Genomic DNA, 22,939 nt, shown 5'->3' on the forward strand with positions numbered 1-22,939 from the left:
GACCATGGTGCCTGGTGTCAGGGGCAGCCCCCAATACTCTCCAGGGAGTGGAGTGACGCGGTTAACAGCCTCCCTGCCTGCCGGTGCTGGGGGGCTTCTCCTGATGTTTTCTGAGCCCTTGCACAAACATGTTCCAGCAAGGAGTGGCATGCGAGCGAGACCCCGGCTGCATCAGCGGCGAGTCTGCCTGCAAAACCTTCCAGGCGCTGACAGGAGCCTGGGAGGCTCAGCCCGGGAGCTCTGTGTGCCCTTCTGGCTGTAGCCCGTCCGCTCTGGACACCAACGTGGGCAAAAGCAGGGCTCACCGACCTTGTCCCAAGAGGGCCAATGACAGGGACCCCATAGAGGGTGAAGGGTTGCGTGTGTGACAGTCGGGGACCAGCCCTCCTTCCAGAGGGTTCCACACACTGCCGGCCTCCAGGTAGCCAGGAAATACCCATGGTGCTCACTAGAGCAGCCCTGAGGAACCCTGGGAGTCTGGAGAAGGGCGGATCACGGAGAGGGCCGGGGGACCGATGCCCAGGACGGCCCTCGCAAGCGGCAGTGTTGGGTAAAACCCGAAAAAAGAGTGGGTGCGGGGCCTGCACAAGGTGGAGAGAGGCCAAAAACACTCCTGGGCACTGGTGCCCTCCAGCTGCTGCCCCGCGAGCAGCTTCACTCCTCAGCCTGAGTGCTCAGCCCTCAGCTCCAGTCCTCACTTCTAGTCCTTAGATTCTCCATTAAACTGAATGATTTTCTTCCCAATTAAGGCAGATTAGCAGGGGGTTCATATCTCAAGACTTTGATGCTGGGAGTGGGTGGGGCTGAGAGAGCCCCCTCAGGAGGGGGTCGGGGATGCTGGAGCGTGGGGATTAGCAGGGGCCAGAGAAGGCCCTGGGGAGGGAGCAGGAGGCTCGAGGCGAGGGCTCGTGGGAAAGTCTGGCACTGACAATACTGGGGTAGCCTGGGGTGGCCGGAGCCCCAGGCCCTGTGCGTGTGGCGTTTCACCCTCCCACGCTGGGGGCTGCTGTGGTGACGCTGAGGCTATGGCCCCCATGTAGCACCCGGGGCCAAGCAGGCCACGCCCCTATCGCCTCCAGCCTGGGGTGTGGGCGAGGCTCAGGTGCCCTGGCAGGATGGAGAGGCCCATGGGGGCCACCCGACCAGGGTCTGGGCCAGGCTTGTAGCTGTGCCGCAGGGCTGCTGTCATCATGCGGGGCAGGAGGAGGTCCCTCCCTCGCCTCCAGCCTGTCAGCTGCCACACCCTGGGCCACGCTGAAGGACTGGGGGCCAGGCAGAGGAGGCTGTGGAGGGGGTGGGGCTCCTGCCTGTCTCATCCTCCTGTGCCTCCCCAAGGATGGCACTCAGGGGCCACATCTGGACAGAGATGGGGGCAGCTCCGCCCGCGCCCGTGTCCCGAGCCCCGTACCTGTCTGAAGTTCTCCCAGGAGTTGGTCCAGGTCCAGAAGTGAGCCTTGTGCTGCCCGAGGGTGGTCGCCATCAGCGTGTCACCGCGGTAATAGAAGACGGGCCTGTCGGACGGGAGGGGAGGACCATGTAACGATGGGAAGCACACGTTGGGTCCACCTGGGGGCTCCGGGCTGCGTCCGTCATCAGTGGCTCATGCCTCTGCGTGAGGTCTTGGGTGATACTTTACAAAGACAACCGAAAAGTGAAAAGGCCAGTAAGGTGGCCGGGGCTGGGGTGCCTGGGCGTCCCCTCATTGCTGGTCCTTGGTGAGGCCAGGCCAGGCCCTGGGGAGGGTGGGCAGGCGAGAGGAAAGCGGGTGGCACGGGGTCTCCGGACCACGTTGGGCCTGCGAGGCAGGAATGGGGAGTGGGGGACGCAGCCGGGCACCGTCTCTCCCCACAGTGACCAAGCACTTGTGCCAGGTCCCGAGAGGGGACAAGTGAGCAAAACCCCCTCTGTCCGGCCCCGGAAAGCCGGAGGAGGCAGCTGCCTTGGGCCATCCCCACCTTCTGTTTCCCATCAAGCCTTTGGAATAATCCTCATCCCTTCAGGGCCGCCCAGGAAACGTGGTTTGAGTGAAGTGGTGGCTGCTCTCAGGGGTAGGAAATGGACTTCAGACACCAAGGATTTAGACAGAAGTTAAGAGCCGGATGAGCCGGGCTGTGGACTTGGCAGAGCAGCGACTCAGGTGGAAGGAAACTACAGGAAGCCATGGGGCACCGAAAACCAGGCTGGGCAGGGAAGAGGGGTGGGGTGGGCAGGGGTGGCGTGTGCCCGGGTACAGGCAGGGATGAGGCCCCTCTCCAGGCCTCACCCTCCCTCCTAAGGCTTTCCTGAGAGCCAGGGCCTCACTGTGCTTGGACCTTCCCAGGGTGGCTCCCGCCCCACAGGCAGACCCCCAGGTCCTCTCGTCACAGGTCCCCCGCCTCCTTCAGCACTGGGCACAAGCACGCCTGTGTCCGGAATGAGGGGCAGCTGGGCCTGGGGGTCACACCTGATCATCAGCTCTGGGCTTCACCACTTGGATCCCGGGGAAGGGGCCGGGGCAGTTCTAGCACCAACCTGTCCATCAGCCGCCCCTGCAGGAGGGCGGGGAGGAGATTGAGGCCATCGATGGCCCTGTCTCTGGGCGGCGTCAGGCCCGCAAGCGCCAGGCTGGTGGTGAAGAGGTCCATGATACTGCCCAGCTGGTGGCTCACCTGAAACACACGACAGCAACATGCTCAGGGCACTGCCCCGACCCGACGGGGCTGGGGGCCAATCCCTGGGGGGACATGCGCCCCGCTGCCCAGCTGGGTCTACAGATATGCGCACACACACATGCCCATGGCAGGGACTGAGCGGAACCACAAGGTCTGTGAGTGGCAGAAGGGCCTCAAACCAGGTCTCAAAGACCCCAGAGCCAGGCCATGTCCTCAATCCCTGGCAGCCTCCTCTGCCCCTGTGGATCAGATGAAAGGAGAATCACAGCCCTGCCAGGGAGATGCCAGGAGGTCCCACCTCTCCAGGCCCACCTGTCTGGAGAGGACCGCCTCGCTCTAACACTGAAAGCCCTAACGCCACCGTGAGCCCTACCCCTTAAGTCAGAGAAGCAGGTGGACGAAAACCAGGCGTGGAGGGGCAGCTGAGGCTGGACAGGAGCGCCTCTGAGTGGCTGTGGTGGGGACGGCTCCTGACACACCCAGGGAGCTCCAGGACAGGCAGGAGGGACAGGCAGGCCAGGCCCTGGGAAGGGTGGGCAGGCAAGAGGAAAGTGAGGGCTGCACACACCCTAGGATGGCCACAGGCCTGTGCCTGCTGCCCGGCAGACGGGTGGATGCTGACTCACCTGGCCTGCGGCGATGTGCCCCGGCCACCACGCGAGGGCAGGCTCCCTCATCCCTCCTTCAAACGTGGTCTGCTTCCCACACAGAAAGGGGCCGTTGCTGCCAGCTGGGAGAGAGGGGCCCCACGTCAGGCCACTGGGACCCGATGTCCCCAGCCCTCCCCCTCCCCAGGTGACACTGAGTCACTGAGACCGGTCATGGGGACAAAGGGCCCAGCCGGGGCGCTCTGGCTGGAGTGCGAGATCCGAGCCTCGGGGCAGCCCTCCAGGGGCTCATCTGAGATGCCGCGGCTGCAAGGTCTCCTGGGAAAGTGGCAACGTCATGTCCACTGAGGAAATGGAAATGCAACCACATGGTATCAGCAAGACTCAGAAACGTACACTCCCGCAGCAGAGGCCCGGGCGCCGGTGCGCAGTCGCCGGCTGGTGCTTCCCGAACGTGAATGTTCACAAGCCTCCCGGTGTGTGGGGAACTTAAAATGCAGCCAACTTCTGGCCCCCTACGGTTCTGACTCCGTCAGTCAGGGTGGGGTGCAGGAATCTGTGTTTCGGACAAACCCCCAAGACTGGATTCTGGTCTCCGAGCCATTGCTTGTGGGAAGTGCTCATGGGGCAAAGGCCAGCTCCGGTGCCGGCACCATCCCCGGCTCACGCCCAGACATGGAGGGAGGAGGCAGGGGCTCATGTCAGGGAGAAAAACCACTCCTGCTGCTGTAGCCTGAGTACCCGAGGCGCTCTCAGCTTCGGGTCCCCTGAAAAAAGGGGAAAAGGAAACCAAAGGGCTGGCTGTGGTGACTCATACCTGTCATCCCAGTACCTTGGGATGCTGAAGCAGGGAGATTGCTTGAACCCGAGAGTTCAAGACTAGCCTAGACTGGTTTCTACCAAAGAGAGACCATGGCTAAACCCCATCTCTACAAAAACAAAAATTAGCTGGGTGTGGTGGCGTGCCTCGTAGTCTCAGCTATTCAGGAGGCTATTCAGGAGGTGGGAGGATCATCTGAGCCCAGGAGGTCAAGGCTGCAGTGAGCTGAGATCACGCCACTGCACTCCAGCCTGGGTGATACAGCAAGACCTTGTCTCAAAAAAAGAGAAAAAAGAAAAAACTGGATGCGGTGGCTCACGCCTGTAATCCCAGCACTTTGGGAGGCTGAGGTGGGTGGATCACGAAGTCAGGTGATCGAGACTATCCTGGCCAACATGGTGAAACCCCGTCTCTGCTAAAAATACAAAAAATTAGCTGGGCATGGTGGTGGGCACCTGTAGTCAAAGTTACTCAGGAGGCTGAGGCAGGAGAATGGCGGGAACCCGGGAGGCGGAGCTTACAGTGAGCCGAGATTGCATCATTGCACTTAAGCCTGGGCGACAGAGCGAGACTCTGTCTCAAAAAAAAAAAAAAAAAAAAAAAAAAGTATTTTTCTGGTAGTGAAAAAGTGAACCACCCAAGGGATGTGAAGTCACCGCAATTCTTTCCTGCGCTGCCTTCCAAACCCCCCTGAGTGGCAGCGTGGGGAAGCCTCTGAACAGAACCTCCCAAGCAGCTCTGCTCAGAGTCCCTCACAGGCGAACACGCCAACACCCAGAACCTGGCCTGGCTCAGGGAGGGCCCTGCTCATAGCAGCAGAGCCACAGAACCTGTGAGGGGACAAAGGACACTGAGCTAGGGATAGTGGCCACTTCTAGGGGACACTTGGCTCACAGGAGGCCATGCTGTTCTTTCTTCTTTCTCCTTCTCCCCCTGACTCCCTCCCTTTTCTTTCCTTCTCTCTCTCTCCCCTTTCCTGCTTTTTTAATTTTTCTTTTAGAGACAGAATCTAGCTCTGTTGCTCAGGCTGCAGTGCAGTGGTGCAATCTCGGCTCACTGCAAGCTCTGCCTCCTGGGTTCATGCCATTCTCCTGCCTCAGCCTCCTGAATAACTGAGACTACCAGTGCCCACCACCACGCCAGGCTAATTTTTTGTATTTTTAGTAGAGACAGGGTTTCACCATGTTAGCCAGGGTGGTCTCGATCTCCTGACCTTGTGATCCGCCTGCCTCAGCCTCCCAAAGTGCTGGGATTACAGGTGTGAGCCACCACGCCCGGCCCCCTCCCCCGCTTTCTCTGGGATGCTCTGTTTCTAGTCTTGTGCTGGGTGCTGGGTGTGGGGGTTCTCATTACAAATAGGTACGTATGCCATTTGTATGAAACCCAGCACTTTGGGAGGCTGAGACAGGTGGATCACGAGGTCAGGAGATCGAGACCATCCTGGCTAACACGGTGAAACCGCGTCTCTACTAAAAAATACAAAAAACTAGCCGGGCGAGGTGGCGGGTGCCTGTAGTCCCAGCTACTCGGGAGGCTGAGGCAGGAGAATGGCGTGAACCCGGGAAGCTGAGCTTGCAGTGAGCTGAGATCTGGCCACCGCACTCCAGCCTGAACTACAGAGCGAGACTCCATCTCAAAAAAAAAAAAAAAAAGAAAAAAAAAGAAATGAAGACTCAGGTCGCTGGGGCCCTTGCCACTGCTGGCTGGTGGTTGTGGGTGCGGGCGTCGAGGTGGCCCCCCGGGCTCCCCCTGCGGAATGGCGGCCAGCACCCTCCCTCCTAGGAGCTGCCTGTAGCCCTCCACACATGGGTCTGTGCAGGGCCTGGACTCATGGGTCTGACTCCAGTGGGTGGGAGGTGGAGCTGTCCGGAGGGCCTGCACGGGAGCCAAGCTCACCCATGGGAGCCATCTGGTGGGACGTGGCACGAGGGAGCCTATGTTTCTCTTTTGGCTTCCAGCCGTGCTGGTTTCTATCACTTCAAACCCTGAAGCCCCTCTCCCTGCAGGATGCCAGGCTGCAGGGCCCCCCGCGTGGTCTGGGAAGAGGCTGCAGGGCGCCCCCGTGTGGTCTGGGAAGAGGCTGCAGGGCGCCCCCGTGTGGTCTGGGACGAGGCTGCAGGGTCCCCCAGCGTGGTCTGGGAAGAGGCTGCAGGGCGCCCCCGTGTGGTCTGGGAAGAGGCTGCAGGGCGCCCCCGTGTGGTCTGGGACGAGGCTGCAGGGTCCCCCAGCGTGGTCTGGGAAGAGGTTGCAGGACCCCCCGCATGGTCTGGGACGAGGCTGCAGGGTCCCCCAGCGTGGTCTGGGAAGAGGCTGCAGAGCGCCCCCCGCGTGGTCTGGGAAGAGGTTGCAGGGCCCCCCGCATGGTCTGGGACGAGGCTGCAGGGCGCCCCCGTGTGGTCTGGGAAGAGGCTGCAGGGCGCCCCCGTGGGGTCTGGGACGAGGCTGCAGGGCGCCCCCGTGTGGTCTGGGACGAGGCTGCAGAGTGCCCCCCGCGTGGTCTGGGAAGAGGTTGCAGGACCCCCCGCATGGTCTGGGACGAGGCTGCAGGGCGCCCCCGTGTGGTCCGGGAAGAGGTTGCAGGGCCCCCCACATGGTCTGGGACGAGGCTGCAGGGCGCCCCCGTGTGGTCTGGGAAGAGGCTGCAGGGTCCCCCAGCGTGGTCTGGGACGAGGCTGCAGAGTGCCCCCCGCGTGGTCTGGGAAGAGGGTGCAGGACCCCCCGCATGGTCTGGGACGAGGCTGCAGGGCGCCCCCGTGTGGTGTGGGAAGAGGCTGCAGGGCGCCCCCGTGTGGTCTGGGAAGAGGCTGCAGAGCGCCCCCCGCGTGGTCTGGGAAGAGGTTGCAGGACCCCCTGCATGGTCTGGGACGAGGCTGCAGGGCGCCCCCGTGTGGTCTGGGAAGAGGCTGCAGGGCGCCCCCATTGGGTCTGGGATGAGGCTGCAGGGCGCCCCCGTGTGGTCTGGGACGAGGCTGCAGGGTCCCCCCGTGTGGTCTGGGAAGAGGGTGCAGGGCGCCCCCGTGTGGTCTGGGAAGAGGCTGCAGGGCGCCCCCGTGAGGTCTGGGAAGAGGCTGCAGGGCGCCCCCGTGTGGTCCGGGACGAGGCTGCGGGCCCCCCGTGTGGTCTCTGATGAGGCTGCAGGGCGCCCCTGTGTGGTCTGGGAAGAGGGTGCAGGGCCCCCCCCGCAGCGTGGTCTGGGAAGAGGCTGCAGGGCGCCCCCGTGTGGTCTGGGAAGAGGGTGCAGGGCGCCCCCGTGTGGTCCGGGACGAGGCTGCAGGGGCCCCCCCCCGTGTGGTCTGGGACGCGGCTGCAGGGTCCCCCCCGTGTGGTCTGGGAAGAGGGTGCAGGGTCCCCCAGCGTGGTCTGGGAAGAGGCTGCAGGGCGCCCCCGTGTGGTCTGGGACGAGGCTGCAGGGCGCCCCCGTGTGGTCTGGGAAGAGGGTGCAGGGCGCCCCCGTGTGGTCTGGGACAAGGCTGCAGGGTCCCCCAGCGTGATCTGGGAAGAGGGTGCAGGGCGCCCCCGTGTGGTCTGGGACGAGGCTGCAGGGTCCCCCCCGTGTGGTCTGGGAAGAGGCTGCAGGGCGCCCCCGTGTGGTCTGGGACGAGGCTGCAGGGTCCCCCCCGTGTGGTCTGGGAAGAGGCTGCAGGGCGCCCCTGTGTGGTCTGGGACGAGGCTGCAGGGTCCCCCCCGTGTGGTCTGGGAAGAGGGAGCAGGGTGCCCCCGTGTGGTCTGGGAAGAGGGTGCAGGGCGCCCCCGTGTGGTCTGGGAAGAGGGTGCAGGGCGCCCCCGTGTGGTCTGGGAAGAGGGAGCAGGGAGCCCCCGTGTGGTCTGGGAAGAGGGTGCAGGGCGCCCCCGTGTGGTCTGGGAAGAGGGTGCAGGGCGCCCCCGTGTGGTCTGGGACGAGGCTGCAGGGTGCCCCTGTGTGGTCTGGGACGAGGCTGCAGGGTCCCCCCCGTGTGGTCTGGGAAGAGGCGGGTTCGGGTTTGTTGGCACTGGGGTCCGGTCAGGCATTCATCAGTGCCGAGTGGGGAAAAGGCTGAAGCTCCATCCCGGGAACCACTCGGGTGGTGGGGGCGGGAACCCATCTTCATGGAGGCGGCCCGGCCCCTGGGTGACCAGGTTCAGGCCACACTCCCAGGGCTGCTGGAGGTCTTGGGTGCCAGCCCCCACCTCAGCAGGGACACCCCGCTCCACCAGCCCTGCTGTTTCCATGCAGCCTCCAAAACCTCTGGTCTCCAGGGTCACCCTTCGGGAAGCGTCGGCCTCTTCCAAGACAAACCCTCTTCCCTGTGTCATCTCCTCTCCACCCCCAAGTTCAAAGCCACTCCTGCGTCACAGCCGGTCCCGCTGCTCCTCACCGACAGTGGCCGCGGGGACCCGCGAGGAGTGACGGTGAGCACTCACCTTGTTCGGGGGCGGAAATGAGGGCAGCGCCGTTGTCCGATGTGAAGAAGACAAAGGTGTTGTCCGCGATGTGCAGGTCGTGGAGAAGCTCCAGCATCTTCCCAACGCTGTCATCAATCTCCCGGACGGCATCTCCATACCTGGAGGACGGAGACAAACAGATCAGGCAGCCAGCGGCATACTGGGATTCACGGAGTACGTTAAATCTTAATTTCACAGACGACAGCGAACTGGCCGGCCTCTTCCCGGAAGAGGAATGGCTTCAGTTCAAGTGTATGTGGCTTATGAAGGACAGAGCCGGCACCCCCACCACAGCCCTCCTCTCCTGATCCCAGGCCAGTGGACGGCTTCAAACGGGGGGGTTGCTCTGGCCTTTCCAAAATAGTCACTAAACGCCACGGTACTGAGTGCCCCATCTCTGGAGTCACCAAGCACAGCTGGGGCCTCCAGCGCCGTCTGTGCTCCTTGGAACCAGGACTCACCGCCCTCGCTGACTGGTGCCCAAGAAGGGTTTGGAGGCGTAGACGGGTGCGTGTGTGGCGTCGACAGCCCAGTAGAGGAAGAAAGGGTGGTGCCGTGCCTGTCTCTTAATGAAGTCCAGGGCTTCCTATGGTGAGAGTCGCACCGTCCTCCTCCAGCCTCAGGCCGACCTCCCCATGCCTCCTGCAGGGCGAGGCTGCTGCGGTCCCCGTCCCTCCCGCCTCCCACAGGTTGAGGCTGCTGCAGTCCCCGTCCCCCAGTCACCTGCAGGGTGAGGCTGCTGAGGTCCCCGACCCCCACGCCTCCCACAGGGCGAGGCTGCTGCGTCCTGGCGAGGCTGCTGCGGTCCCTGTCCCTCCCGCCTCCCACAGGGTGAGGCTGCTGCGGTCCCTGTCCCCCAGTCACCTGCAGGGTGAGGCTGCTGCAGTCCCCGACCCCCACGCCTCCCACAGGGCGAGGCTGCTGCGGTCCCCGTCTCCCCGCCTCCCACAGGGCGAGGCTGCTGCGTCCTGGTGAGGCTGCTGCGGTCCCCGTCTCCCCGCCTCCCGCAGGGCGAGGCTGCTGCGGTCCCCGTCCCCCTGTTACCTGCAGGTAGATCTGGGTGAGGTTGGCTTCCCCCGTCTTCAGATTAATTGGAAATTCTTCATAATATCTGAAAAGAACACAGATCCGGACAGACGTCAGAATCTAGGCCAAGAAAGTCCCCTCCTCCCTGACTTCACTGGCAAAGCCACGGGCTTGATGTAAAAGGAGGCTGGGCCGGGCCACAGGCTTGGTGTAAAAGGAGGCTGGGGCCGGGCCACGGGCTTGGTGTAAAAGGAGGCTGGGGCCGGGCCACGGGCTTGGTGTAAAAGGAGGCTGGGGCCGGGCCACGGGCTTGGTGTAAAAGGAGGCTGGGGCCGGGCCACGGGCTTGGTGTAAAAGGAGGCTGGGCCGGGCGTCATGGCTCACGCCTGTAACCTCAGCACTTCGGGAGGCCGAGGAAGGTGGATGATGAGGTCAGGAATTTGAGACCAGCCTGGGGAACGTGGTGAAACCCCGTCTCTACTAAAACCACAAACATTAGCTGGGCATGGTGGTGTGTGCCTGTAATGCCAGCTACTTGGGAGGATGAGGCAGGAGAATTGCTTAAATCTGGGTGGCGGAGGTTGCAGTGAGCCAAGATCGCGCCCCTGCACTCCAGCCTGGGAGACAGAGCGAGATCGTGTCTCGGGGGTTAAAAAAAAAAAAAGTCTGGAAATGAAATGTCCACTCAGAGAACAGACCAAGCTGGATGCGTCCCTCACTCCCCCAGGTCATGGTCTTGCATCTGATGACCTGCCACGTAGGAAGATGGGGGAACGGGGCCGAGGGCGCAACACCAAGGTGAAGGCAGTGAGGCGGCCGTGGTCGCTCGGGGCTGGGACTGGGGCTGGGGAACCACTGCTCAGGCCACGGGGCTCGTTCTGAAACGGCTGCAGTGCTGGCTGTCCCAGCCTGCGACTACTGCAAACCACAGAACTGCACACTTCAAATGGGGGCCGCGCGGGGCGACTCCCACACCTCCAAGGAGCTCTGTCTAGAAAAAGGCAGCAGGCTGGTGCCACTTCTGGTCCACCGCCAGGTAACCAATGAGCACTTCCGCCAAGAAGAGTCAAATTAAGCAAAATAAAATTCACAGAAGATGAGGGTCCCTGAGCCGGTGCTGCCGTGTCCAGAGGTGCTGCCCCCATGCCCGGGCACCAGGACGGCTCTGTCCGGACAGTGGCTTTTGCTCCTAGTGTGGCTCCCAGTGGGGTTTCGTCCCACCTCCTGTCCTGCCCATGTCCCTGGACGTCTGGAGCACAGCCGGCCTCCCCACCCGTGGACCACATGGGCAGTACCCTGACAGCTAGGACAGACTGTGTGGGCTCACTCTGCTGGGGGCCTTCCTCTCTCAGGACAGCTAAAGGGATCTACGACCTTGAAAAGGTGGGAAACCCCAGGCGTGAGTCTCACAGGCTCTGGGGCAAAACTTGGTGACAGAAGCCCCCAAACCAAAGCCCTCGGTGCCCGGGGACCCAGGGACAGCCCAGCCCTCGTGAGCAGCAGCCTGAGGCCACCAGTGCTAGAGACGGGGGGCAGGCACGCCGGGCGCAGCAGTTCAGGACGTGGGAGGGGAAGGGGTGGGGCTCCATTACCTGCCAACCATCTCCCAGTCCCTGTACACAGGGATGTTGGGCCTGGCCTTGTTGTCATAAGGTCCAAAGTGGCAGTTGGGGGATCCAAACCACTCATCAAATCCGTGCTTCAGGGGGTGGAACTGGGGCCTGTGACCCAGATGCCTGGAAACAGGAACCCAGGACACTTCAGGGACCCCACGTGGGGACACTCTGAAATTCTGAGCAACAGATCCACCAGCTTCACAAAATTCTTGGTAAGATGAGCACCCTCCAGCACTGAGTATAGGCTATGCCTGGGCACGGCAGGGACAAAAGACCAAAGCCTCACCCCGAGGAGGGTGCTAGCACCGCCCGCCTCCCCCACAGAGTGTCTGGGCACAACCAAGGGTGGCAGGCACAGTGGCGGCCGGGGTTCCCGGCACCGTGAAGGGCGGTGCATCGTGAGGAGCCTTTCAGCCGCCTGGAACCCGCCTGATGTGCCCCTCGGGGCCCCGGCTCCTTCCTTCCACTTTTCCTGAACTCCCAGGAAAGTTTCACAGCTTGTGTCTCGAACCCAAGTGCTTCTCCTCTGGGTTTTCCAGGGCAGAAAATATCTCCTGCCAGATAATTACTGGGTCTCTCCACACCGAGGCACTCAGTCTTGTCTCCCAGTCCAGGGCAACGGTCCCGGGATGACGGCTGGGCGGGGCGTTGTGTGCCGTGTGGGAGCCCTGGGGCCTGCCAGCTGCACCCACATTCCCAGGGCCCTGGCAGAGGCGGAGATTGGAGTGATGACAAGAGAACGTGGCAGTGTGGCCACACTGGTGACCTCTACCAACTGCTCTCCTGGGACCAGGGTTCACCTGCTCGGAATGGCCATCGCCAGGCATCACACCCCAGGCCTGTGGGAACCCTCCAGACCCCGCCCTGCACTCCCCTTCTGACGACCTCCTACAGACCCACACGCACCTTCCCTCTGGGGGCACCTAATCTCTCGTCCGCCAGTCCACAGCAGTCCTGCAGGCCACACCTCTTCGCCCACTCATCCCAGTCCCCAGGCCAGCTGTCCGGGTTTCCTTGCACGACCTCTCTCGTCCTGGAGGAATCCAGCTCGTGGCTGCTCTTCAGAACGGGCCGCAGGAGACGTGGTATAAGGTGGCTTCTAGGCACGGCCGCGGGCGGGTCTCATGTCAGTTGCGTGTCATCTGAGGAAAATCTTCTGCAGCTACGGCTTTGAAAGCAGCATCCCCGAAGCAGATTTCTGACCCGCATGTGGGGCTGGCCCTGGTGGAGGGGGCGGGAAGGCCCCAGCCTGAGTGCTCACGGGCGACTCTGCACCCGGCACACAGGTCTCAGGCCACTGTGGATTCACTCGGTCACTGGCTGGGGGAGGGTCAGAAGGGGCCCTGAAGAAAGGCCAGGCTGGAAGGTGGAGGCTGGACGGAACCCAGCCAGCAACAGAGCCTGGACACTGCGTAAGCCCGTCTGTCTGGACCTTGGTTTCCCTGTGGGTGAGCAAGGAGGCTGGCATGGCTGTAGCTGAGGCTCTGGCTGGTTCTGTAGTGGCTGCCTCCCTGGACATGGCCTCTGCACCCGGAACCTCCTGAGCTGCCTCTTCCATCTCCTCTCTCAGGTAAGCACACGTGTCTCCTCTCTCAGGTAAGCACACATGGACCTCTCTGTGACCTCAGAGCTCCTTTGGCTGCCAACTCCGGGCTGTTTCCTTCAAGTCTTCAGCACTTGGGCCCACTGCCAGAGCACCCCATTATCCCTGAACACCCCGGGCAGGTCACCGCCCAGCCACAGGGGTCCTCCTGCGTCCACGTCCGCAGGTCACCGCCCAGCCACAGGGGACACTCGTGCGTCCACGTCCGCAGGTCACCACCCAGCCACAGGGGACACTCGTCCGTCCACGTCCGCAGGTCACCGCCCAGCCACAGGGGACACTCGTGCGTCCACGTCCGCAGGTCACCGCCCAGCCACAGGGGACACTCGTGCGTCCACGTCCGCAGGTCACCGCCCAGCCACAGGGGACACTCGTGCGTCCACGTCCGCAGGTCACCGCCCAGCCACAGGGGCACTTGTGCGTCCACGTCGCAGGTCACCGCCCAGCCACAGGGGTCCTCGTGCGTCCACGTCCGCAGGTCACCGCCCAGCCACAGGGGTCCTCGTGCATCCACGTCCGCAGGTCACCGCCCAGGAACAGGGGCACTTGTGCGTCCACGTCCGCAGGTCACCGCCCAGCCACAGGGGGACACTCGTGCGTCCACGTCCGCAGGTCACCGCCCAGCCACAGGGGACACTCATGCGTCCACGTCCGCAGGTCACCGCCCAGCCACAGGGGTCCTCGTGCGTCCACGTCCGCAGGTCACCGCCCAGCCACAGGGGACACTCGTGCATCCACGACTGCAGCACAAAGGCCTTGCTCAGGGGAAGCACACGGGCAGGACGCCACACAGATTAAGCTGTCGGCTCAACGTGCTTGTCCCAAAGCAGCAGTGGGGCCTGGCACTCGCCAGCAGGTGACCTGGAGCGGGGAACCTCTGCAGCCCTCTGGGACCCAAGTCCCTGCCCGGCGCCCCCGCGTGGCTGCAGGCAGATGAAGCAGCCTCTGAGTCCAGGCGAGGGGCCTCGGGGAAGTCTGAGTGACGGCTGACAACACCCTACTGCCCTGAGAGGGGACCCTGCTGGGATGGGGACCCCCCCACCTGACCGAGCAGCCACTGCAGTACCCAGCCCGGGCCATCCAGTCACTGCACCATGTCCTGAGCCTGGGAGGAGCCTGTGGCTCTGGGGCCTGCCTGGCTCCTGCTCCCACTCCTCGGGGTCCCCTCTCTCCCGCCGATGGCTGTTCAGGAGCCTCGAGGCCTCTGTGGAGACCCACTCCCTGTCTAGCTCTTGCCACCTGCACCAATGACCATGCACAGGAGGCCGCTGGGCCCAAGACAGAGCTGCCAGGCCAGGTGGAGAGCTCCAGTCACTGTGGGGCTTGTCACTTGGAGAGGCCACCGGCTCTTCCTCCTCTTGGCACAGCCCTGTCACGCTCCAGTGAACCTTGGGGGCCGACTTCCGAGACAGTCCCTGGCACTGGCTCAGCGACCACGCAGGCCGCGTGGGGCCCGACCTCCCTGTGTGAGGACTCCGCGGCTGCGGTGCCCATCGGCTCCGCCCTGTGATTTCTGAGAGCTCAGCTCGGCAGGCTGCTTCCTCTCGTCTGAAGAGGGACAAAGCCCTCCCTAGGCAGCCTCTGGGTCCTCCTCATCCAATCATCAAGCTCAGCAGATTCCTGGCTGCCATGACCATCCATATCCAAGGAGCATCCACCCGAAAGGGGCCGGCAGGAGCCACAGGCAGCCGACCGGGGATCACAGAGGCTGGGAAAGCATCGAGGGCTTCCTGAAGGAGAAGGCATGCGGCCCGACAGGCGGGAACACTCCAACAGCTGGAGAGCAGCCCGGGGCAGATGACTCCACCCAACCCTCCATGCTCACGCAGGCATCCCAGGGAGGAAAAGAAATGAAACATCCCGTGCGCCTGAAACTGCGGCCTGGGGGCTGTGCGGCACCCGAGCTCTCGACAGGTTAGGATTTCGTCAACTGCTGGGCTGTTCCTCTCCTTCCTGGTGGCTCCTTTGTGGTTTAGACCAGAGCTTTCGTCATCCAACAGGCCCCTGGGGCAGACAGGCAGCTCCTCCTCCACGGCTCCTATGTGTAACGACGTGACCCCTCCAAGCACGACGTGGCAAGAGGCAGCCGGGGTGCGGTGGTGGCGGATGCTGGGGGCCATGACACGAGGGACAGTGACGGGCCTGTGGAGTCTGATGCTGCAAGACACTTGCAGCTGCGGGCCCAGCCTGGTGACCTGAGATCCTGCTGGCAAGGTCATGCCGGCCTGCACAGGGACGCTGGAGACACCTGAACACACTCAGAATCAGCTTCCGTTTCCCACCCAAGACGCCTTCCTCGTTGGAAACTTGTGGCCACGCCCCTTGGAACCAAGGCCGGGAAGTGGGTGGAGCAGGACGCCCGGGCAGGCATGGCCGGACACTCACCACTTGCCGACGATCTTGCTGACGTAGCCGGCCTTCTTCAGAAGCTCCGGGAGGAGCTGCTCCGAGTCTGGGATACCGCCCACAATTTCCTGCGGCGTGTAGGCTGGAAGAGCAGCGCTGGGTGAGCCCCGAGGAGACCCCGAGAAGCTGCCACCACCCCCATCCTAACAGGACACTGGGGGCTGCGTCCACACATCCTAATAGAACACTGGCCCCTCGGGGTCAAAGGCTGGGCCTGGGGGCTGCGTCCACACGTCCTAACAGGACACTGGTCCCTCGGGTCAAAGGCTGGGCCTGGGGACTGTGCATCTACAGGGCATGGAACTTCCCAGATTTTTCCAGGCACCCCTCAGAGCCAGTGCCATCACCAGAGGGCGGGCACGGAGCAGACTCTGTGCCCCCCAGTGCCTTCCCTGGGCCTCCTGCCTGCCCTCAGGCCCTATCCTGCCTCTTAGGCCAGCCTCCTGCCTGCCTGATCTCCAGGGGTCTCTGGAATACGCCACATGACGCTTCACTGCCCCACCCCTACCTCCCCTGTCCTTCCCTTTCCTCAAAGGCCACTGGAAATCCCACTTCCCCTATGAGATGCCCCTGGGGAGCCCATCCAAACCCGAGCACAGCAATTCCAGAACATTCCAGAACTGCTGCTGACACCACAGCCCCAGTTTCTCTGTAAGTGTGCGGCTCACCTGCCTGGAGAGTGGGAGCTTCTGGGGTGGGGGTGCCGGCCCAGCTCCTTAGGCCAGACTGGGCACCCTCTGCTCCGTCCCCACTGGGCCAGGGCAGGGAAGGAAACCAGCTGGGGGAGCCCTCATTTCCACCTGAGTCCCAGAGACCCGGGCACCACCCGGACCCCACCTGCCCAACCCTGCACCCCGAGGTGGACCCTGGAGGTGGCAGCAGGCAGCCTACCGTTTCTGGCATGGGCGTTGGTGGTGTAGAAGCCATTGCGGATGGGCAGCCGTCCCGTGAGCAGTGCCGCCCTGGCTATGAGGAGGTGACAGAAACAGAAACTGGATGAGAAGGGTGCAGCTCAGACCCACACACCCGTCAGCAAGAGCCCCACCAGTAGGCGGACGCGTGACAGATGAGGCAGACGCAGGTTTATGAGGGGCTGCCACGCCGGTCGATCCCTGTTAGCATCTCCACCACCTGGGTGGGGCACAGCACCCAATACACTGAAAGACATGCAGCCCTCAGGCCCTGCAGCTCAGCGTTGTCCCCAAGACGCCGTCTCCTCTCCCAGGCTCCCGGGACACCCACTGGGTGCGCAGGTCCGCACGCCTCCATCCTCGAGTGCGGCCCGTACCCTGCCTTCCCTTCTTCCTCATGATCAATACCACGTGTGTCGTCTCTGGTAGGAGAGACTCTCCCCGGGGAGGGAGGAAGCAGGACCCCCACTTCCCCGGTACCCTGAGACGGAGCCACACTGCAGTGCCTCTCCCCAGGTGGCCACAGCACTCGACTCTGGGAAACAGGACAGCAGCCACCAACACCGCAACTTTGACCCTGAAAACCCAGCAGGTGCCGCACCCCACACAGCACGGAGCCGGGCTGGGACCTGATGAGAAAGGCCTGAGCCCACCTGCCACCCTCCCTGCAGTAGTAGGAGTAGACAAGGTTGATATGGCCGCCCAGAGTCACGGCTGGAAGGACCTGGGAGGCCTCGGCCTGCTGGGCTCACCCGTTTCTGGGGATGAGGGCCCCGCTGACTTACATGGTGAGCACAGAGGGTTGGCAGAATAGAAGTTTGGGAAAAGCGTCCCTTCTGCAGCCATCCGGTCCAAATTCGGGGTCTCTCTGGAGGGCTCTCCGTACACCCCGAGGTCGCCCCATCCCATCTGCAGGGAAGAACATGGGGAGGAGGAATGAGCACATTCTGCAGCTGGTGCTTCTGGCCTGGGGAGCTGTCCGTGGTGCCAAGAGCGTATCGGGGACTGTGGGAGCCAGCGCCACCCTGTGCCCCAGCCAGCGGCAGAGCTTGGCTAAACCCCAGCAGCGCCTGCGTGTGTGCACAATGGGGCCACTCCACGGTCAGCCCACGCTGGCTTTCGCCTCCACTTCTGCTTGGTCCTCACGTGGGGAATGCGTCCGTCTGCCTCCTCCCAGTCCTCACGTGGGGAACGTGTCCGTCTGCCTCCTCCCAGCCTGACACCAACATCTGCATGCTCGCGGGGAGATGGCCTCTAACACGTGCGTCTCTTTTCAACATACACACACAGGCCCTCGTATGTCTGTACAAACCTAGATTTCAAAGTTGAGCGGTGCCGGGCGCGGTGGCTCAAGCCTGTAATCCCAGCACTTTGGGAGGCCGAGGCGGGCGGATCACAAGGTCAGGAGATCGAGACCACAGTGAAACCCCGTCTCTACTAAAAATACAAAAAATTAGCCGGGCGCGGTGGCGGGCGCCTGTAGTCCCAGCTACTCAGGAGGCTGAGGCAGGAGAATGGCGGGAACCCGGGAGGCGGAGCTTGCAGTGAGCCGAGATCGCGCCACTGCACTCCAGCCTGGGCAACAGCGTGAGACTCCGTCTCAAAAAAAAAAAAAAAAAAAAAAAACAAAGTTGAGCGGTAACTGTCCCCCAAAAGCCTAGTTGCCGTGTGGCCCTGCAGTTCCATGCTGCAATTCCACTCCTAGCTGTACACCTGAGAGACTGAAACTTACGTCCACACACAGACCTGCACACGAGCGTCCAGGGCAGCGCGACTCAGTGGCCAAAAGGCAGGAGCACCCCAAGCGCCCATCGGTGGACGACAAAGTGTGGCCCGTGTGTACTACAAGGGTGTGGCTGCATTTGGAAGTAGGATCTTTGCAGATGTAGCGAGCTAAGATGAGGTCACGCTGGACCAGCGTGGGCCCTCAATCCTGTGACTGGGAGTTAGAGATGCAGATGTGCAGTAGAGATGCCGGGTGAAGGCCGAGGCCAACACTGGAGCAGTGCAGCCACCAGCCAGGGGACAGCAAGGACCCTCCTCGAGAGACTCAGACAGGGGGCCTGGCTGACACCTTGATTGTGCACTTCTGGCCTCCAGAATCCAGCAAGAATCCATTTCTGCTGTCTGAGGCCACCCGGCCTGTGGTAACGTGTTTCGTCCGGGGAAACTCATGCACGTACCACCGCACACCACCCAGCCATCAAAAGGAAGGGCGTCCCGCAGGGTGCACGGCCCTGGAAAGCTCCACGCGAGGGAAGGAAGCAGACACCAGGGCCACACAGGCTGGGATTAGCTCATGGGAAGCCTCTGGAACAGGCCGGTCTGCAGAGGCAGGAGGTGGCTGAGGGGCTGCCGGGGCTGGGGGTGGGTGCTGGGGAGGGCCTGCTGCTGGGTACTGGTTTCTTCTTGGGACGGAATGTTCGGAAGTAGGTAGAAGGGATGGAAGTACCACGCTGTGAACGTACTGAGTGCCCAAGTGGCGCACTTCAAGGTGGCTGTCATGGTCAATTTGACGTTCTGTTTTTTACAATAAAAGGCCCAAGCAGGAGGACGGGTGAGCACAGGGCAGGAGGCACGGAGGCGGGGTGATGCCGGGGTGATGGCGCCAGCACAGTAAATGCCCACGGCAAACTCCGGGGGTGAGTGGCAGGGCCGGTGTTCACCGAAAAATTCTTCTAACTTCGCAGTGCGTATTGTTGAAAAAAGTGCTTTTAAACAGGCAGTGCGCCCGGTCTTTGTTCTAGGAGGAGGGGAGGGCACCACCTGGGGCTTTGGCTCTCCTCGGATCCTCCAGCCATCTCCCTGGGCGCCCACCTCAGCAGGAGCCTGGTGGAAGCCAACACCGCGAGGCCCGTGCGCCTGGCCTGTCTTCCTTCCCTAAGGACGTATTCCCGCCACCAACCAAGACATCAGTTAAGTGTCTGTGCCTGCCTGGGCCCCTGCCCTCTACAGGCCACCTTCAGTAGCTTCGGCAGCACAAACACACAACACCTGGGAAGGACACTGCATTCTAAACACAATGACCACGTTCATGGGCCCAGCTCAGCTGCATTCACCACCACGTTCTCAGGACCGGCTGTATATTTATTTTTGAAACCAATTTGAATGCAAATATAGATATTTAGAGCTGGCATCAGCAAACACATTATGTAAAGGGCCTCACAGCAAATCTTTTCAGCTTTGTGGGCCATATGGGGCTGTCACAGCCCCTCAGCCCTGCCACAGCCAGCATTCGAGCAGACGTGCATGCTGTGTGCCAATAAAACTTTATTCATCAACATCTGAATTTCATATAATTTTTCATGTCACAAAATATTATTCTGTTTTTTTTGAACAATTTAAAATTATAAAACCCATTCTTGGCTTATGGGTTCAAAAAACAGCAGGTGGTGAGCCAGAAGCAGTGGCTCACATTTGAAATCCCAGGACTTTGGGAGGCCGAGGCGGACAGATCACGAGGTCAAGAGATCGAGACCATCCTGGCTAACACGGTGAAACTCCGTCTCTACTAAAAACACAAAAATTTACCCGGGCGTGTTGGTGGGCGCCTGTAGTCCCAGCTACTCAGGAGGCTGAGACAGGAGAATCACTTCAACCCAGCAGGCGGAGCTTGCAGTGAGCCGAGATTGCACCACTACACTCCATCCTGGGCGACAGAGCGAGACTCTGTCTCAACAACAACAAAAGCTCAGCAGGTGGGTCCACATTTGACCCATGGGCTGGAGTTGGCCAACCTCTTAGTGAAAGTGCAGCTACCCTATCTTAAAAGGCAATCATGGGGCTGGGCGTGGTGGCTCACGCCTGTAATCCTAGTACTTTGGGAGGCCGAGGCAGGCAGATCACAAGGTTAGGGTTCGAGACCAGCCTGGCCAACATGATGAAACCCCGTCTCTACTAAAAATACAAAAATTAGCTGGGCATGGTGGTGGGCACCTGTACCAGCTACTTGGGAGGCTGAGGCAGAAGAATTGCTTCAACCCAGGAGGCGGAGGTTGCAGTGAGCCAAGATTGCGCCCCTGCACTACAGCCTGCGTGACAGAGCAAGACTCTGTTAAAAAAAAAAAAAAGGCATGAATCACTTAAAGCCAGGAGTTCGAGACCAGCCTGGACAACACAGCAAGACTCCACCTCTAAAAAAGAAAAAATAGCCAGGTGTGGTGGTGTGCACCTGTGGTCCCAACTACTCAGGAGGCTGGGGTAGGAGGATTACTTCACACCAGGAGGTTGAGGCTGCAGTGAGCCATGATCACACCACTGCACTCCAGCCTGGGCAACGGGGTGAGACCCTGTCACTGAAACAAAACAAAAGATCATGGCCCAGCAATTCCACTTGTAACAGTTTATCCTAAGGAAATAATTATGGCTATAATCCATTACACAAATTTAAAATTGTGGGTGAGACAGTGGGAACAACAGATTTAGTTAAATAAGTCACAGTTCATCAGTGTTAATGGGTGGAACTGAATCCCCAAAAGTTATACTAAAATTTCGGCCCCAGCGTATCTGAGAACATGACCTTAGAAACAGGGTTGCTGCAGATATGATTAAGATGAGGTCATTAACGTGGGAGCGGACCCTCATCCCATACAACTGCAGTCCTTATAGGAGACAGGACGAAGGCAGCTGTGCGGCAACAGGGTCACAGGTGGGAGACACACAGCCATGGGCTCGGGATGGCTGGGGGCCCCCAGAAGCTGCAGGGGAAAGACGGTCCCTTGCAGGTCTCCGAGGGAGTGAGCTCCTGCCAACTTGAGCTCAGACTTCCAGTCTCCAGACCAAGGGAGAATGCATTTCTGGTTCTTTGGTTTTTTTTTTTGTTGTTTTTTTTAGACGAAGTCTTGCTCTTGTCCCCCAGGCTGGAGTGCAGTGACGCGATCTCGGCTCACTGCAATCTCCACCTCCCGGGTTCAGGCGATTCTCCTGCCGCAGCCTCCTGAGTAGCTGGGATTACAGGCGCCCGCCACCACACTCGGCTAATTTTTGTATTTTTTTTGTAGAGATGGGGTTTTGCCATGTTGGCCAGGCTGGTCTCAAACTCCTGACCTCAGGCGATCTGTCTGCCTCGGCCTCCCAAAGTGCTGGGGTTACCGGTGTGAGCGCCGCGCCCGGTCGTGCTTCTGTTTCTGTTAAGCTCCCGACTCCTGTGTGTGGTCCCAGGAGGCTCCTGGGATGGGTGAGATGGGGGTGTGGCCAGGGGGTCACTGAGAAGCCCACTTGGTGTGAAAAGACATTCACCACACCTGGTTGTGTGGACGCCTGTGGACACGCCTGGATGGCAGGGAGGGGAAACCTCTTAGTAAAGCCAGTCTCTGCAGCCCAGCCACGTCCGGGAGCCGAAGCCTTCAGGAGGAATGCAAACAGCTCCACCTGCAGCTCTGAAGTGCGTTAGAACCTACACCTATGGTTCTTTTTTAAATCTCTATTTCTCTTTCGTCCACCAGCCTGGGCACCAAGGTGAGACCCCATCTCTATAAAAAATCAAAAAATTAGCCGGGCTTGGTGGCAGGCACCTGTAATCTCAGCTACTTGGGAGGCTGAGGCAGGAGAATCCCCTGAGCTCGGGAGGCAGAGATTGCAGTGAGCTGAGACTGCACCACCGCACTCCAGCCTGGGCGAGAGAGTGAGACCCTGTCTCAAAACAACAACAACAACAAAAAAAAACAAAAAAACTGCCACTTTTCTCCAAATTCGCCCCATCCAGCCTCCTCCGGCCACGACTGGCCCTGGGACTCACCCACAGAGCAGGACTGCCACCCGCATGGACAGCAGGGACCTCCAGGAGGGCGGTACCTGGAGGCCGAGTGGGTCTCACCTGCCCATCTAGGCCTTTGTCAAGTTTCCACCATTTCAAACGACCCCAAGACAGGCTCCATGGGCCCTGGTGCTCAAAGAGCCGGAGAGAGGCTCACTTTGGTGACTACAATTCACCACGACAGGGACCAAACAGAGTCTGATCGTTGATTGTCTAAGGCTGATTTTTACCAAACAAAATAAAACATTAAAAGTGAACTTGGCCGGGCGCGGTGGCTCAAGCCTGTAATCCCAGCACTTTGGGAGGCCGAGACGGGCGGACCACGAGGTCAGGAGATCGAGACCATCCTGGCTAACGCGGTGAAACACCGTCTCTACTAAAAATACAAAAAAAAAAAAAACTAGCCGGGCGTGGTGGCAGGTGCCTGTAGTCCCAGCTACTCGGGAGGCTGAGGCAGGAGAATGGCGTGAACCCGGGAGGCGGAGCTTGCAGTGAGCTGAGATCCGGCCACTGCACTCCAGCCTGGGCGACAGAGCGAGAATCCGCCTCGGGGGGGGGAAAAAAAGGGAACTCACTGGAAACTGGGGCCTCACACACTGTGTAAGAACGTGACACGCAGCCCCTGAGGAGAGTTCTGGCAGCACCACGTGGGTGGCCACGTGGCCCAGCAACACCTCCCCGGTGCAAGCCCAGCAGAACTGAAAAGTGTGTCCACGCGGAGACCTGTGCATGAACCAACACCCACAGCAGCTCACTCCCCGGCGGCCGAGCTGGAAACGCCCAGATGCCCATCCACGGGCGGAAGCCTCAGCCACACGTGGTCCCTCTGCACAGTGGACCATGATTCAGCCACGAGAAGGAATGGAGTCCTGATGCAGATGTGTGTGAAGCCCCAAAACCCCGTGCGAGGGGAAGCCAGACACAAGGCCCACACACCGTACGATTCCATTCACCTGAAACGTCAGAAAAGGCAGATCCTTCGAGACAGAAAGGGGAGCGGGACTGCCAGAGGCTCCGGGGAGCACAAGGGAGTGACCCCCATCAGGGCTGAGGCTTCCTTCCGTGGTGACGAAGATGGTGTGACGATGTGTGGTGGCTGCACGACTCTGAGAACACACTAA

General features: G+C 61.2%; 2 protein-coding genes across 22 annotated transcripts in view; both read right to left on the reverse strand.

Moving 5' to 3' along the window:
• GALNS (galactosamine (N-acetyl)-6-sulfatase) overlaps positions 1 to 22,939 on the reverse strand; it is a 43,233-nt gene that overhangs the window by 10,847 nt on the left and 9,447 nt on the right. For 5 of the 21 annotated variants that reach the window (XR_012428722.1, XR_012428723.1, XM_074026768.1 and 2 more), the window contains exons 2-10: positions 16,849 to 16,972; positions 16,044 to 16,118; positions 11,120 to 11,263; positions 9,546 to 9,612; positions 8,963 to 9,087; positions 8,481 to 8,620; positions 3,278 to 3,381; positions 2,512 to 2,648; positions 1,409 to 1,511 (exon numbers count right to left, since the gene is read on the reverse strand). Coding sequence is in view for 12 of the 21 variants with exons in the window: in XM_074026768.1 (XP_073882869.1) it covers positions 1,409 to 1,511; positions 2,512 to 2,648; positions 3,278 to 3,381; positions 8,481 to 8,620; positions 8,963 to 9,087; positions 9,546 to 9,612; positions 11,120 to 11,263; positions 16,044 to 16,118; positions 16,849 to 16,967 (1,014 nt within the window). In the remaining 9 variants the exon portion in view is untranslated. Of the gene's footprint in view, positions 1 to 1,408; positions 1,631 to 2,511; positions 2,649 to 3,277; positions 3,382 to 8,480; positions 8,621 to 8,962; positions 9,144 to 9,545; positions 9,613 to 11,119; positions 11,264 to 12,049; positions 15,235 to 16,043; positions 16,119 to 16,848; positions 16,973 to 22,939 lie in introns of all 21 variants that reach the window. The other 16 variants (XR_012428727.1, XR_012428728.1, XM_005592793.4 and 13 more) reach the window with 10 other exon arrangements.
• LOC123570525 (uncharacterized) lies at positions 4,887 to 8,224 on the reverse strand. The gene is made up of 2 exons (XM_045382171.3): positions 6,617 to 8,224; positions 4,887 to 4,909 (listed from the first exon to the last, which is right to left on the reverse strand). Exons 1-2 carry the CDS (start codon positions 8,085 to 8,087, stop codon positions 4,887 to 4,889), a joined length of 1,494 nt encoding a protein of 497 aa, XP_045238106.2. The 5' UTR covers positions 8,088 to 8,224.

This window comes from Macaca fascicularis, chromosome 20 (genome assembly GCF_037993035.2).
Source record: "Macaca fascicularis isolate 582-1 chromosome 20, T2T-MFA8v1.1".
In the NCBI taxonomy this organism is placed as follows: Eukaryota; Metazoa; Chordata; class Mammalia; order Primates; family Cercopithecidae; genus Macaca; species Macaca fascicularis.

Excerpts from the sequence above, each read along its gene's own strand:
- LOC123570525 (XM_045382171.3), bottom strand. The coding sequence starts at position 8,087 with ATGCCTGACCGGACCCCAGTGCCAACAAACCCGAACCCGCCTCTTCCC. Across the intron at positions 4,910-6,616 it reads CGGGGGCGCCCTGCAGCCTC|GTTCTGTGGCTCTGCTGCTA; the intron begins GTCCCAGACCAT and ends GTCCCCTCACAG.